The following is a 13,322-nucleotide window of genomic DNA, read 5'->3' as shown; positions in this document are numbered from 1 at the left end:
CATGAATCATCTGACGCCCCCTCGGGTTCACCTGGTGACCCTCTGGAGGGGCCCGACCCCCCAGGTTGGGAACCAGTGGACTAAACTAAAAGCAGCTCCACTGGTAAAACGCTGCTGAAGCCTCCGTGACTCAGGATCAATGACCTGATATCATATATGATAATTGTATCAGTCATAGAGGCCAGTTTTCTACATAACCAGAACTTTCCCTTTTATCTGACATTACTTCCGTACTTTTACCAAAGTAGGGTTGTAAATGAGGGACTTCTACTTTTTACTTAAGAAAAGGATCCGGTTTTACATAACTGCTGTAGTTTGTAAATTATAAATCATATAAATCACCCAAGAGCTACTTAGTGTTGCAGTCGCAGATCTATTATGTATTTGGGCCTCATTAAAGACACTGTCAAACCTGAATTTAAAAATAATTCATTTATCTAAATCATTTTTATTTTATTTCCAAGAGTTAGAAAAAGGAAAAAACTTCCTATTTACATTTATTTATCGTATTCACTTGTTTTAACTATACATTTCCCTTGATACTCTGTATGTATGGTGCATTTATTCTAAGGCTGCAGCTCACAGTTATTTTTATTAGATGAATCTGCCTTACATTTGCCAGATCAATCGATTATAAAATGACAGAAAATAGTGAAAAATCCCCGTTATAATTTTCCCCACACTGTCCAAAACTCAAAGATATTCAGTTTACTATCATGGAAAACAAAATAAAACATCAAATCCTCACATTTGAGAAGCTGGTCCAAGCAAACATCACAAATTTCCCTTTAGATGATGCAGTAAAAAAAAAAGAAAGGGGAAGCCATTGAATTTAAGTTACCTAAATTTAAATTAATGAGACCGGTCTTTAACTTTAAGCAATCACAAAATACAAACTGTAACTTCTAAAGCAGGACACACACAAATTGTGAGACGGAATGTGATGGGCAGACACAGGTAGATTAAATAACTGAGAAGTTAGTTTAGGGATTCAATTTTTAATTCATCATTTAAAGACAGAATAAAGAAACAGAATTATTATGTCTGTGTACTTCCTTCTGCTGCTGTCACACTTTCATTTCCTGCATGAGATCAGCAAAGTTTTACCGGTCGCGCTTTGCTTTGGCATGTTCGCACCGAGGCTTGTGGAGAAACGACAAAAACAAAACTAATCCCCGACCCAAAAATTGGTCTGTAATTTTTAAGCCCTCTGCTGGGTTTTAACGGCGATGACTTTAATTTGAATCCTCCTGCGATTTCAAGAGTTGCATGCGACGCATGGTTTCACACAGTGCTGCAGTACGGCTCTGTGGGTTCCTCTCCGTGCCCACAACTGTATCGTGAGTGCTGCATTTCCCGGTGCCCATGAAGGCACCATCACTCAGCCCGGTGATGACGCCAGTGGCGGGTAACTCCATCCCTCAGGTTCAACTCAGGACTTCAAGTCTTATTGAACATAAAGCCAAGGACAAGCCCGGTGGTTGTTTATCCTTCTATCAACATCTTCTCACCGGCCTGGTTCCTCATAGTGAAGGAACGTGTTGCCTGAACGCAGCACTCGGGCTGGTTTTTTTGGTTTTAAGAGTTTGCGGTGAGGAATCAGCTTCATGAGGCTGCAGCTGCGCTGACAGCATCTGTTAGTGGGAGAAATCCACTGGTGGTTTTAGTCCTTTCTGTAAATCTACGTGAAAATAAAAAGATAAAATGGTACCCGGCTTATCCCGGGAAAACGAAACCAGCACTGTCCGGAGGATCTGGAAGATTTATCACCTCAAAACTTTAACAAAACGAAAAACGGAGGAGGATGAAATCACAATACAAAACATCTGGCACCATAAGTGAGCGGCGATGACGACAGAGAGACAAACTCATTAAATCCAACATCAGGCGTCTTCAGCAGAGACTAAAGGATGAAGTCAGGAGACAAATGAGGAGTTTAAGGCCCATCCAAAAGTCAGGATTGAAAGAAACAAAAAAACAACAACAACAGAAGCTGCTCTGTAAGGCACCAGGGTTAAAATTCAAACACGTTTTTCTGTGAAATAAAAACTGAGATGATGACACTGTAATCTGAGAGTTCGGCACTGCCCCCTGCTGGCTGCAAATCCACATCAGGACCTCTTCGGGGTAAAACAGGGATTTCATGCATCTTGCTATTTTTGGAAAATTAGGAGGGATGAACTCTCTCCCAGAGGGTCCAGCGGAAGACTGCATTTGCACTGGGCAGACCCTCCCCCCCCAAAAAAACTGCTTTAAATGAAGCGATGAAAGTAAAAAAAGGCAGAATCGAGCAGCTGCCGGTTGGGTTTAAGAGCAGATTACCTAAATTTAGTGTTTGTTTTTCAGATATCTTAGACGTCCTAACAGGAAGTGATCTACGGTTGTTCCGGAGGTGTGTCCGGTTTGTGATGGTCACCGTTTGCCACCACTGGGCTCTCTGAGGTTTCTGTTTCCTGGTGGATATCGGCTACATGTCGCTTCCTGCTTCCTTCCTCCTCCGTGGCGCCGTTCGTCTTCCCCTCCCTCTTCCTCTTGCAGACCAGGCCGGAGTCTTCCTCGCCGATGCGACCCTCCGGTATCCCCAGAACTCGCAGGCAGACGATGGCGGCCGCTTGCTCTGCAAATTTCTTCGACTTCTCCCTGGAAACGACGAGGTAATTGGACATGCAAGTCGTCAGCGCAGGCAGAGGAAAGGGCTGCATATCGTTCTAAGCGTTTCAACACCACACCTGAGTTTTCAATGCCAGAGGTTGGAAAATATGAACATGTTTTTCTACAAAACCCTTTTGTCCAAGAAGCCAAAGCTGTCAAATGTTAAATGTTGCGTTAACACAAGCAGCCAAACAAAAACTTTGCCCAAAACCGACTAAATTAAGACTTAAATCAGGAACTATATAAAGTATAGCAGAACACGAATTTGACCAAAGGTTCAATTCCAGCCTTCAGTACATGACAGTGTCTGATACCCATTGTTTCCATTCTCTCAACGAATTGAGGCTGGATGGTCAGTCCCACCAGAACCAGTCTCTAATTTTGATCATGATGGTGAAAGAGCCCAGATATCGGACGTCAGGTGGCTACGCCAGATGCAGCTCATGATCACCTCGCTGAGTTTCTTGCCACCAAATGTACACAAATGCAACATCTTTTTTTACTTACTTATGTGTCTGTTACAGTAACGACGTCAAAAAGATTAATAAAACGAGTCCGGAACATCCAGCGGACTGAAATGTGGCCGACGACCTGCACTTACAGCCCACGGTCGGAAAAAAAAAAAAAAAAAAGATTAGACGTAAACGTTTTCTTTTTCATTGCAGACATTTTGACTCATCGTAGCTGTGAAAGTTCAAGTGAAACTAATGAAACTAAAGATTGCAACGATTATGCAATATCGCAGTGAATGTAAACTGTGCCGTGAATAAAGGTCCTTTACACAGGACAAGAAAGTACAAGAAAGCGCCACGTCTCCGCAAGTCGACCTTCCTAGAGACCAGAAACCACAGCTGCCCGGAAAGAAGGAAATCCATCTTCAACAAAAAAACAAAAAATAAAATAGCAGCGTGATCTGGAAAATGGACGGCGGCGGCGTATTTAGTGAAGGAGCTCAAACTGCTGAATGCAGAACCACCAGACGGGTTCTGTCTGCAGGAGAACGGCCAGACCAGCATGCAGGTTCCCGGGACTTGGAGTCCGAAGTAGTTCACGTGTTCTTCAATCATTAAATCTGCCTCATAATCAGAAGAAGAGCTTGAGACGGACGTTGGAGGGTGAAGGACAGATGCAACACAGGAACAAACACTGACACTGGAAGCGGCCCAGTATGATCCTGTCCCAGACTGGGCTCAGCACAGCAGTGAGATAAGGCTGGTTATGAACATCGAGCTGCGTGTGTGTGTGTGTGCAATACTGACCACAGTGAAGATCTGTATTTCTTCTCTCCCACGGTCACAGTCGACTGAAAGGCTCGGTCCTGCGAGCGCTGCACCTGGACACACAACACACACAAACACACTCTGGCACATTGTTTACAGCGGCAACACTAGGCCTAACTCTACTGATAAATGACCAGCCGACGGATCAGGGTCAAAGGTTTTGGTGGAAGAACAGACTGCGGCCTGCAGGATTTCGAGCTGAGCCGGTCCTACAGCTTGAGCTGCTGATTAAACAACATTTTGTTCAGTCAACAGTCAACTTCACTAAATCTGACGTTCAGTTTCTTCCTGCTGATTTCAGGGTGGACAATCTTCCTGAACGGCTTTTAGACCCTCATGGGAAACTGAAACTCAAGAGGCCCTGAAGATCCGGTCTTTGCTGACCTCCTGTGGGACCCGACGACATCACTGTTGGGTGCGGTCAAAGCACACTTCTGACCGCACCCATCAGAGGTGAACCGGGACCGAAAGGTTCGACCAGAGCGGGGAGCAGAACTCTGCTTTCCAGCCTGGTGATTACACAACGTATTCACGCAGACCTGGGTAAGAGCACTGATTTCTTCAGGGGGCATTTGTTGCCCCTTCGCACCGACTTTCAGGCGCATACGTTTTCTTGCTGTTAGTAGTTACTTTGGCAATGCAAGCATTTCCTGCTCCAGTTAAGGATTTCCCACAGGTAACCAGTGCAGTATCAAATCTAAAATCTGTAATCAATCAAACTAAGTCTGACCCCCGATAAAATGACAGACAGTTCGCTCCTTTTATACCGAACCCGAAGACTGAATCAGAGCCGTGTTGATTTTTCAGCGTCATCTTTAACAGATGTTGGAGTATCATCTCACCGTCTCGTACAGCGGCTGCTCCAGTTTCTCTCTGCGGCTCCACTCCAGCAGGAACATCTTCGGTGTGATCTGAGGAGGATACTCCCTCCTGCAACCACAAAGACAAGTCAGATCCTCAGACCTTTCATGATCCATTTTTCCTGTTTAAAAAAACATTAAAAACGAAAACAAAAAAACTGCTTTGGGTTTTTTCCCGGGAAGACATTCATCAGATGAGATTCATGATGCCATACAGACATACGTACATTTATGTTGACTGATCTGATCCAAACATTTTGAGTCTCCACTAACAGATCAGAACTTCCAGGGTTAACACGCTGATGTTGAACATAAAAGCAGCAACACACACCATCATAGACGCCAGTCAAGATAAAACATAAATCCAGCAGCAAAGGAAAAAAAAGAAAAAAAAAGTTTTCACACATAATTCACTTTCTGTCCTGCAGCGGCACAAATCTGGAAATGTGTGCGTTCAGAAGTGAGATGAACGCGGCAGATGTTCATTTTCACTGCATGCTGGGAAAGCTGAACTGACCGTTCAAACTTGACGGCCATGGTGGTGACGTCTCCGTCCAGGACGGGTCGGTCCGGCTGGCTGCCGCTCTGCAGGGCGTCTCTCCTGGACCGCAGCTGCTCCTGAGTCTGCTGGAAAAACTCCCGCAGCCCGTACGCCTCGCTGCAACACAACACCGCGGTCACACCACGTCACGTTACACCAGCACCTCACCGATCCCCTACCCCAGCCCGGGAGTCCTACAGAGGTCCCGTACCTGATCTCAGCATTGGTCTGAGCCGCCTGCACCTGCTTCCCCAGAGGAGACTCCACCTTGTCTCTCAGCATCTGACACAGACAGTACTTTGTGTTGAAGGCGTGGTTGTCGTACCGGATTGCCTGTGAAACATAACGGGACCAGAACCGCAGTCAGTCTTCTGTCTAGATAACTGCTCCTGCTCGGTTCTGCCCGGAGAACAGCGTTTTACGTTTCTCCGCTGGTTTTCCAGTGCTGGAGCATTAAGAGGTCGAAAATTACGACTGGAAACCATCGTGGTCCCACTTCAACAGAATAAAGCAGCTTAGGTTCTGTGCAGGCGCAATGGCATGATGACGAAATAAAACCTCTTCTGATTGGATTTAAGACTGGAGCCGAACAGATTCATTGATTAGTCGATTGGAGGGAAGTTAATCAGCAGCAATCATGATGAATCAATATCATCAGTCAAGTAGAAAAAAGCCAAACTTGCTGGTTTCAGTTTCTTCAATGTGAGGATTTGACGCTTCTCTGTTTTCTGTCACTGGAAACTGAAAATCTTTGGGTTTTTGACAGTTGGTTGGACAAAACAAGACATTTTTGGACCTTTTACAGACTCAGCAATTAACCGATTAATGGGACAATTATCAACAGATTAATCAATAATTGTTAGTTGCATCTCTACTTTTAATGACCAATGAAAACGGGGTCAGTGAAGATGATGAGGCTCACATATTTGAGGTATTCCTCCATGACCCTCTCCACAGGAAGTGGTCCCTGGCTGCTGAAGACCGACGCATTCCACATGGCGGCGCGAGCCAGCATGACCGACGAGGCGCCCGTCGCCTTCCTGAACTCCTCGATGTCGGCGTTGCTCTTCACCAGATCCAGAGAGCCGCCGCTGCAGAAGAGAGGAGACGCCGTCTGAGTTTAATGACTAATTAACAAACACTGTCTGAGGTTCGCAGCAGCCGGTGAGCTGGGACCGGAAAAAACACATTTTCACCGTCACACGTCTAAAAGCCAGTTCGTATCCCGGAAAGCCTCAAACTGAAGGCCCATGCCGACACCACAGAAACACACGGGCTTGTACTCCTGTAGTTCTTGTCCATGTGCTATGAAACTCAACCTGCAGGGGGTTGAAACCAGGGGAACTTTGCCGCCCGTCATCGCTCCCCCTTCATTTTCTCTCCCCTCTGTACAGTCCTCCATTAAAAACAAAAGAAACACACAATAATGAAAAAGGAAAATCTCAATTATTTACTCTGAGAAATTGTGACGGGCATGGTCATTCTTTTCTAAAATTTTCATGGACTCTGATTAATCTATCAATAGAAAAAAATAACTAAAAGATTAACTCAAAATAAAAAGAATCCTTAGTTGCAGCCCGATTTCATAGCACCAGGAAAAGAAGCGACAGGATTTGCTGCCCGGAGGGAGGGACACCAGTCAGACTCTCCTGGTATACTGCGGAAGATGAGTGGCCTCTGACACATGTGTGAGAACACGCAGAGCTGTGTGAGTCTGCTTTCTCCATGAAAGGCTGCAGAAGCAGAAGTCTTGACGCTGAGCGCGGTAACCAGAGCTGCCGCCGCGTTAAACCGGTTCTCTGCCGCGCGAGCGAACAGATGAGCGGGTGCTGATTCTTACTTGGCGATGACGGGGATGGAAACGGCCTGAGCGACGGCCTGGATGTAGTCACAGTGGACGGGGTGTCTGGGACGCTCCTCCTTAAACCTGAACAACACATCAACCAGCAGATTCTGTGCATAACAGGTACAGTCAAACATTCAGCCCAAAACCCATTCCGATACGTGAAAGTAAGATCTTCAGATATGAGAAAATAACAAATGTACACGTAAAAATAACATCTGACGTGCTCCTTTACCTGCCGTGGACAGCGACGGCGGTGACGCCGGTCTTCTCGATCCTCTGGACCAGACTGACCGTTTCCTCCAACTGGAACCAGTGAAGAACGTGGAACCAGTAAGAAGTTACAGGGGGACACTTGCCTTTTCATTTGAATTCTGGTTTAAATTATCCTGCATACTAATATGTTCTCTAAAGATAATAACCCTCATGGAGAACATGAAGTGAGTATGTTTATATGATTACTGAGCTTTGTAAAATACAATAAAGGCCACTGGACGACAATAAATAAAGAAAAATACCGGACGATAAAAGGAGTCAAATGCACGTCTGAATTAACTTAAAGGCAGAAATACAGAAAAAAACTCATAAATTGCAGTGAAGACCAAACACAAAGCCGTAAGGAAATGAACTGATGTGGGACAATAAGCGGCTGGACGTCGGGAAGGGAACCCACCGAAGGCAGGATTCGGATCTTACACGTCACCGGTACGGAAACTCCTGCGACCAGCTTCCTGAGGATCTACAGCGGAGAGGGCAAAGTTTCTCTTTTAAGTAAGGAATTAAAAGTCTTCTGTCCATATACGATCAATATAACATGAGCAACACAGTGGAAGGGGTTGATGTTTTAGTGGACGTGCTCACCGCCTCGATCTTGTCAGGGTCCGACAGAAGAGCGGCCCCCATCCCGCCCTGTGGGACAGGACAGAGGTCAGAGGTCAGACGGAGGTCAAAGGTCAAAGCAGCTGCAGCAGCAGGTTGGTTAGTGACAGGTGACTCACCTTAGTGGAGTATTCCTTCGGACAGCCCATATTCACATCCACAGCGGCCACGTCCTTCTCCCTGTGCGACAGGCAGACGACTCGGATTAACTGGTGATTAATTAGCCGAGCATCATGGGATTCACGCCTTCTTCCTATACCACAGACTATATAATACTTCAAAATGCTTCATATTTATAGTTTCTAAATTTTGGAATACAGTAATATCCTGTGTTATGTTACCATCTCTGCCCACGTTGGCACTTGGCAAACCCTTCCTCCTACTTTTCTCAAATATGCCGTTTTTATTTGGGACAGAAATTCACCGCAAAAATGAAAATTCGAAATTCACGTCAGCTGAAACAGCAAATGACAAATCGGGGATTCGTAACCAAACAAGTGAACTGTGATCGACCCTGGATCAGGGTGGATGACGGGGGGGGAGTCGGAAAGTTTAGGATTCACAGTGCAGACGCTTGGAAAAACAAAACTCTTAACTTCAGCTGCGCTAAGTGAAGAAAACTGACGCAAGCTGTAAAAGTGAAGGGGCTTCGTAAACTTCACCAGTTTTGTGTTTGAAAGCCGAGATGACGGATATCGTCGGTCGAATCTGAAGAATCCCTCACTAGTTGCTTTACAGTCTGCACGTGAGAGAAACCCGGGGTTGTTTAAAATGAAGAGAGGCTCCGAAGGGAAGAAAAACAGCTTCAATTTGTACTGGATGTTTGTACGGATGTAACATGGTCTATTCTATTTTAAAATCCTTAGACATTTTTGGACACCGGATCCACTGATACTTGGCATCTCAGGGGAGAACAAACCCAGAACGGCAGTTTGTGCGTGAGTCCCATGTTTGTTCTGTGTATGAATATGGTGAGTACAGACTCGAATACAATACATGTTGCTGGTGAAGTGGAAATAAAAGTCCAAGTTACCTTTGTTCCGTTTTGTGTGAATTGTTTTTTTCATTAGTTATATCTTATTTTTATTTTTGTCGCATTTTCTTTTTTCTAATACATAACAGGTAAGACGGGGGGGGTAATTTTAATCGTAATGTTAATAATTTAATGTGGGGTCAGTAATTAATTTGCCTGTGACGCTGGATGTGAAAATATGCCACCACTAAAACTAAGATATTCATGGAGAAGTTCATCCCACAAAGAAATACGGCTCAGTGTCAAGCTGAAACTCCATAGTAACGGGACACCGGACACCGAGGGGACCTGTAGCCCAACAAGTGAACTGAGGAACCAAATGTCAAATGTTAACTCTGATTATTTCCTCAGAGACAGTGACACAGTTTGGAGAATCGGCCCAAATCACAGCGAAGCCTTGTCCCTGAACAAATCAGAGCAGATGTTGGGTACAAAGTCAAGTTTGGGATTCACGGTGCAGATGTTTGGAATAAATAAATAAGGAACCACTCATGCTCTGCTGCTCTGACAGTTTGAAGGAAGCTGATGGATGTTTTAGGATTTTTTTTTTTAAGCTTGGTTCACTGGTAAGAGACTGGAAATTTGCACCAATGCTGAAATGGCCTGGTGCAGTTTAGCAGTGCAGGAGATAAACCTCCCTTTGTTTACCGTTGTGTTGCCAAAGCTGCCTCCGCGTGTCACCTCCCTGCTTACGTTTACCTCCACTTTGCCCTGCGTGTCCCCCTTCGTGCCGTCTGCGTACGTGTCTTAGTGTGACTGCCTATGTCGCCTGTCTCCTCCCTATGCATGTGTCCTATCGCTCCGTCAGTGAGCTGAGCCCATTGAAAGGGAAGGTTAGTATTTTTTATCACTGTTAGCTGAACCACTTGGAGTCAGAAAGCTGGGTGCGGCTTGAGCTGTCTGTGTTTGTGTTTTTCCCCAGCGGTTCGGCGCGAGGCGGGTCGGGGATCGGTCTGTGAACTCACACGAGCCGGGCCACGGTCAGCGCTCTGTCTGGGTCAGCGGTCCCCTAAAAAACAGAAGGAAAATCTCACTCGCTCTGACTTTCAATCTACAGCCAACCGAGAGACACTGCTGTGCGGTTTAAAGCGTTTTCCGTCGCACCATCTGGAAGACGACCCGGTCCCTCTCCCTCTCACAGGTCCTGAACATCACGCGGTCGTCTGGAGCGACGAAATCCACCGTCTGCAGCACCTCTGACAGACACACAACGGAAAACAGGCCGTGGTTTGTGGTTTATCGGTTTTCCCACCTCCAGTGGTTCAGCCGGTAATGTTAAAGTTACGGTGTGTTCTGGTGCTGGTCCCGTGCCAGTCAGTCTGGACAAGAGGCCACCGGTTCGTGGTCCTGAGGGGACCGGGGAGAGAGAGACAGAGATTCTTACCGTTCACCACCCTCTGACACTGGGCCATTTTGATGTCGATCAGCTCCTAAAACAGACACCACGGAGTTTTTAACCACACGGACACAAACTGACACCGAGCTCAGTTTTCATTACCCCTTCGCATTCTCCATCCTCACCTCGCAGTAAACCACATCGGCTCCGTAGTCCAGAGCCAGCAGCCTCATGGGCAGAGTCCCCACCCGGACCATCGGAGCCAGGGCGGCGATGTTACTGAAGCTCAGCCTGGTGCCTGCTGCCATCGTGGCGACTCAGTCCTCCTGCTCACAACCGCCCAGGGGAAAACGTGGTGAGACATTATCGACTCTTCTCGGCAGGTTTTGCTACGATACGCGGCGGGACCCAAACGCCAAACTCCACTCGAAGATCCGTTGATTTAAGGCGGTTTCGGTTGTAGCACAAGTGCACACTTCAAAGGCGACAACTGCAGACCTTAAACTTGAATTTACAGAGTTTATTCTTGGACCCGGCAAAAAAAAAAAAAAAAGCCCACCATGCCACACATGGAACAAACACTATCAACTTTTAACCGCTGCTTCCATATAATCTTGCTACTCCTACAGGTTAGCAAGTTTAACTGGCTACACCCAGCAATAAGACACAATGTAATTCAGCTTATGATATAATATTAATGCAATTCATGAAACAATCACATGCCGAATTGAAACAAGCAAAAGAAAAGTTAGGCTCTGTCAGGTATGCGCGCTGGCCGAAGAGCAAGACATTTTTAAACTGCCACTTTTCTGAACGGAGTTTGGCGGAACGGACCGATTAGGGCTATGTTACAGTATGCTAACATTCTAGCTGCTCCAACGGCGCTCTGTTCCACCGCCAAGGTGGCTGAAGTAGCGATGCTAATGCTAGCACAACTCAATATCCATATAACGTACAACATTAAATCAGATTAAATCAACTCACCGGCATTTAAGCTGAGTAGCAGCTGTAACGTGCGATCATGTGGGGGCAGAAAAAAAATGAAGCGTGCTCCGTTTAGACTTCCTGTTTGGACTCCTGCGTCATCGCGGCATTGTAGATCAGCTCCGCGTAGACCAGCACAGACCAGCACGACGCACGGAACCTGTTCCGCACCCCCGGTGCCTCGACCCGTCCGCACGACTCGGAAACACCGACACCGCCGGTCCTGGTCCAGGTCCAGTTCGTTCTGGATCTACTGTGCTGCTGTCGTTGTTCTGCCCATTTTTACAAAAAGTTGCTCTAAGACACGTGCAGACACACGCAGCTGTCGTTCCATGCGACGATCCCATCGCAAACACCGGGTGCTTTGCAAATAACGTACCGTGTAGAAGCGTCTGTATCCCGGGAGCTGCTCCAGATCCTGTGCCTTGGGGTTTCCCGATCCCCGTGAGGGAGTTTGCAGACTTCTCACGCTGTTCGCGGTCGGATCCCCGTCTAGTCTACTTCTACACAAATGCTGACGGGTTTCCATGAAGGCCATTTGAGACTGTGGGACCACTTTCTGATAAGGACGTATAAACTGCAATTACTGTAAATTTGAGGTGCTTTATTTGAGTATTTTTTCTTTTCGTGCCACTTAATATTTCCACTTCAGCTGCAGTTTATTCAATCAATTAAGATTTTACATAGAAAACATAAGAAGAGCTTGTACAATATGATTCTTTGTCACAGACAATCTACACACCAGTAATTACAAGTAGAGGTGAAACCATTAGTTGATTTATTTTCATTTTTCGACAAATGAATTCGACTGAGTCACTTTTCATGTCAAAATGCTGAGGATTCGCTGCGTTTTCCTTCTAGTTATTTAAATGATTTGACTTTATTTTGAACATGTTGGAGGCCTGGACTATTGAAGGGACAGAAACAAGGGCGGTGAATGTGTCACTTTGGGCTCTGGTGGGAACTTTTCAGACTTTTTACGAACCAAATAATCACCGGTGTATTAATAGAGAAAATAATCGGACGCGGATGAATCCATAAGGAAAACTGCAACAGTAAAATGCTGCTTACACACTAATGTATCAGTAACAATGATCTAATGACACAATGTGGAATAGTGTAACATCCAATGGGGATATTTCTCTGCATTCATTTTACTTTTGATACGTGTCCCTGGTTATACCTACATACCTTTACTTAATTATCATTTTGAATCAAGTCTGCAGTTGAACATTTAATCAGTTTCGAAATGGATTTTGGTCCAGATGTCCTGCAGCTCTTTTCCATAAGATCAGTGGTCAAACAGTCCACTGGAGACGTCTCGCTTATGAATTACAGAGATAAAGAAGACAAAGTGTCGTGCTGGAGGAGGATTTCCCACAACCTGGCAACCCGGAAGTTGTTCTTAATAATGGCTTTTGACTGATCTATGAAGCATTAGTAAATTATTAACCAGTAATAGAGCCATTAACTGCATCTTATAAACGCTTTGTAAATGCTGCCTTAACAGAGAGTGGTACCAAGATTTTTGCCACAAAAAAAAATAAAAAATAAAAACATACACCATGGAGGACAATCGCCGGTAAGAATGGGACCCATTCAGGAAAACTGATATAGCAATCAATCTGGACTTGCTGTGGATTCATGAAGACGTGTCGCCTCACATCTGAAAAGCTTCAAAGACTTTGGGTTGAGATGCGAAACATCAACGAATCCTTTGAGCTAGCGCCTCTAGAAAACCCCATGACTTGGTTGACTGAAAAAAGTCAGACACGTTGCCAAGTACTGAACACTACTCAGTATTAAATCGTACTGATTTGTGCGGGGTAATGCTACTGGGAAGGTCTGACATCTAACTCTAGCTGCATTCATGTTCTGTTTAGTCTTAAAATCAAACCCAAGTGACATAAACAA

At 45.5% G+C, this 13,322-nt stretch overlaps 1 protein-coding gene across 2 annotated transcripts; it reads right to left on the bottom strand.

Annotated features, from left to right (window-relative positions):
• Positions 1–991: 991 nt before the first annotated feature.
• On the bottom strand, positions 992–11,561 carry dus2 (dihydrouridine synthase 2). Of its 2 annotated transcripts, none has more exons than XM_040133548.1 (16): positions 11,409–11,561; positions 10,610–10,750; positions 10,473–10,518; positions 10,193–10,284; positions 10,054–10,097; positions 8,175–8,235; positions 8,038–8,085; positions 7,850–7,915; positions 7,412–7,482; positions 7,174–7,260; positions 6,256–6,424; positions 5,545–5,666; positions 5,310–5,450; positions 4,775–4,862; positions 3,912–3,985; positions 992–2,640 (listed from the first exon to the last, which is right to left on the bottom strand). In XM_040133548.1, exons 2-16 carry the CDS (start codon positions 10,730–10,732, stop codon positions 2,376–2,378), a joined length of 1,497 nt encoding a protein of 498 aa, XP_039989482.1. In that variant the 5' UTR covers positions 10,733–10,750; positions 11,409–11,561; the 3' UTR covers positions 992–2,375. The 2 variants fall into 2 exon arrangements, with proteins under 2 accessions (XP_039989482.1, XP_039989483.1); XM_040133549.1 differs by lacking the exon at positions 11,409–11,561 and adding an exon at positions 11,288–11,370.
• Between the last annotated feature and the right edge of the window lie 1,761 nt (positions 11,562–13,322).

Source organism: Xiphias gladius, chromosome 8, assembly GCF_016859285.1.
Source record: "Xiphias gladius isolate SHS-SW01 ecotype Sanya breed wild chromosome 8, ASM1685928v1, whole genome shotgun sequence".
NCBI classification, from domain to species: domain Eukaryota; kingdom Metazoa; phylum Chordata; class Actinopteri; order Istiophoriformes; family Xiphiidae; genus Xiphias; species Xiphias gladius.
The sequence above is the reverse complement of the archived record's forward strand: the minus strand, read 5'-3'. Positions and strand labels throughout refer to the sequence as shown.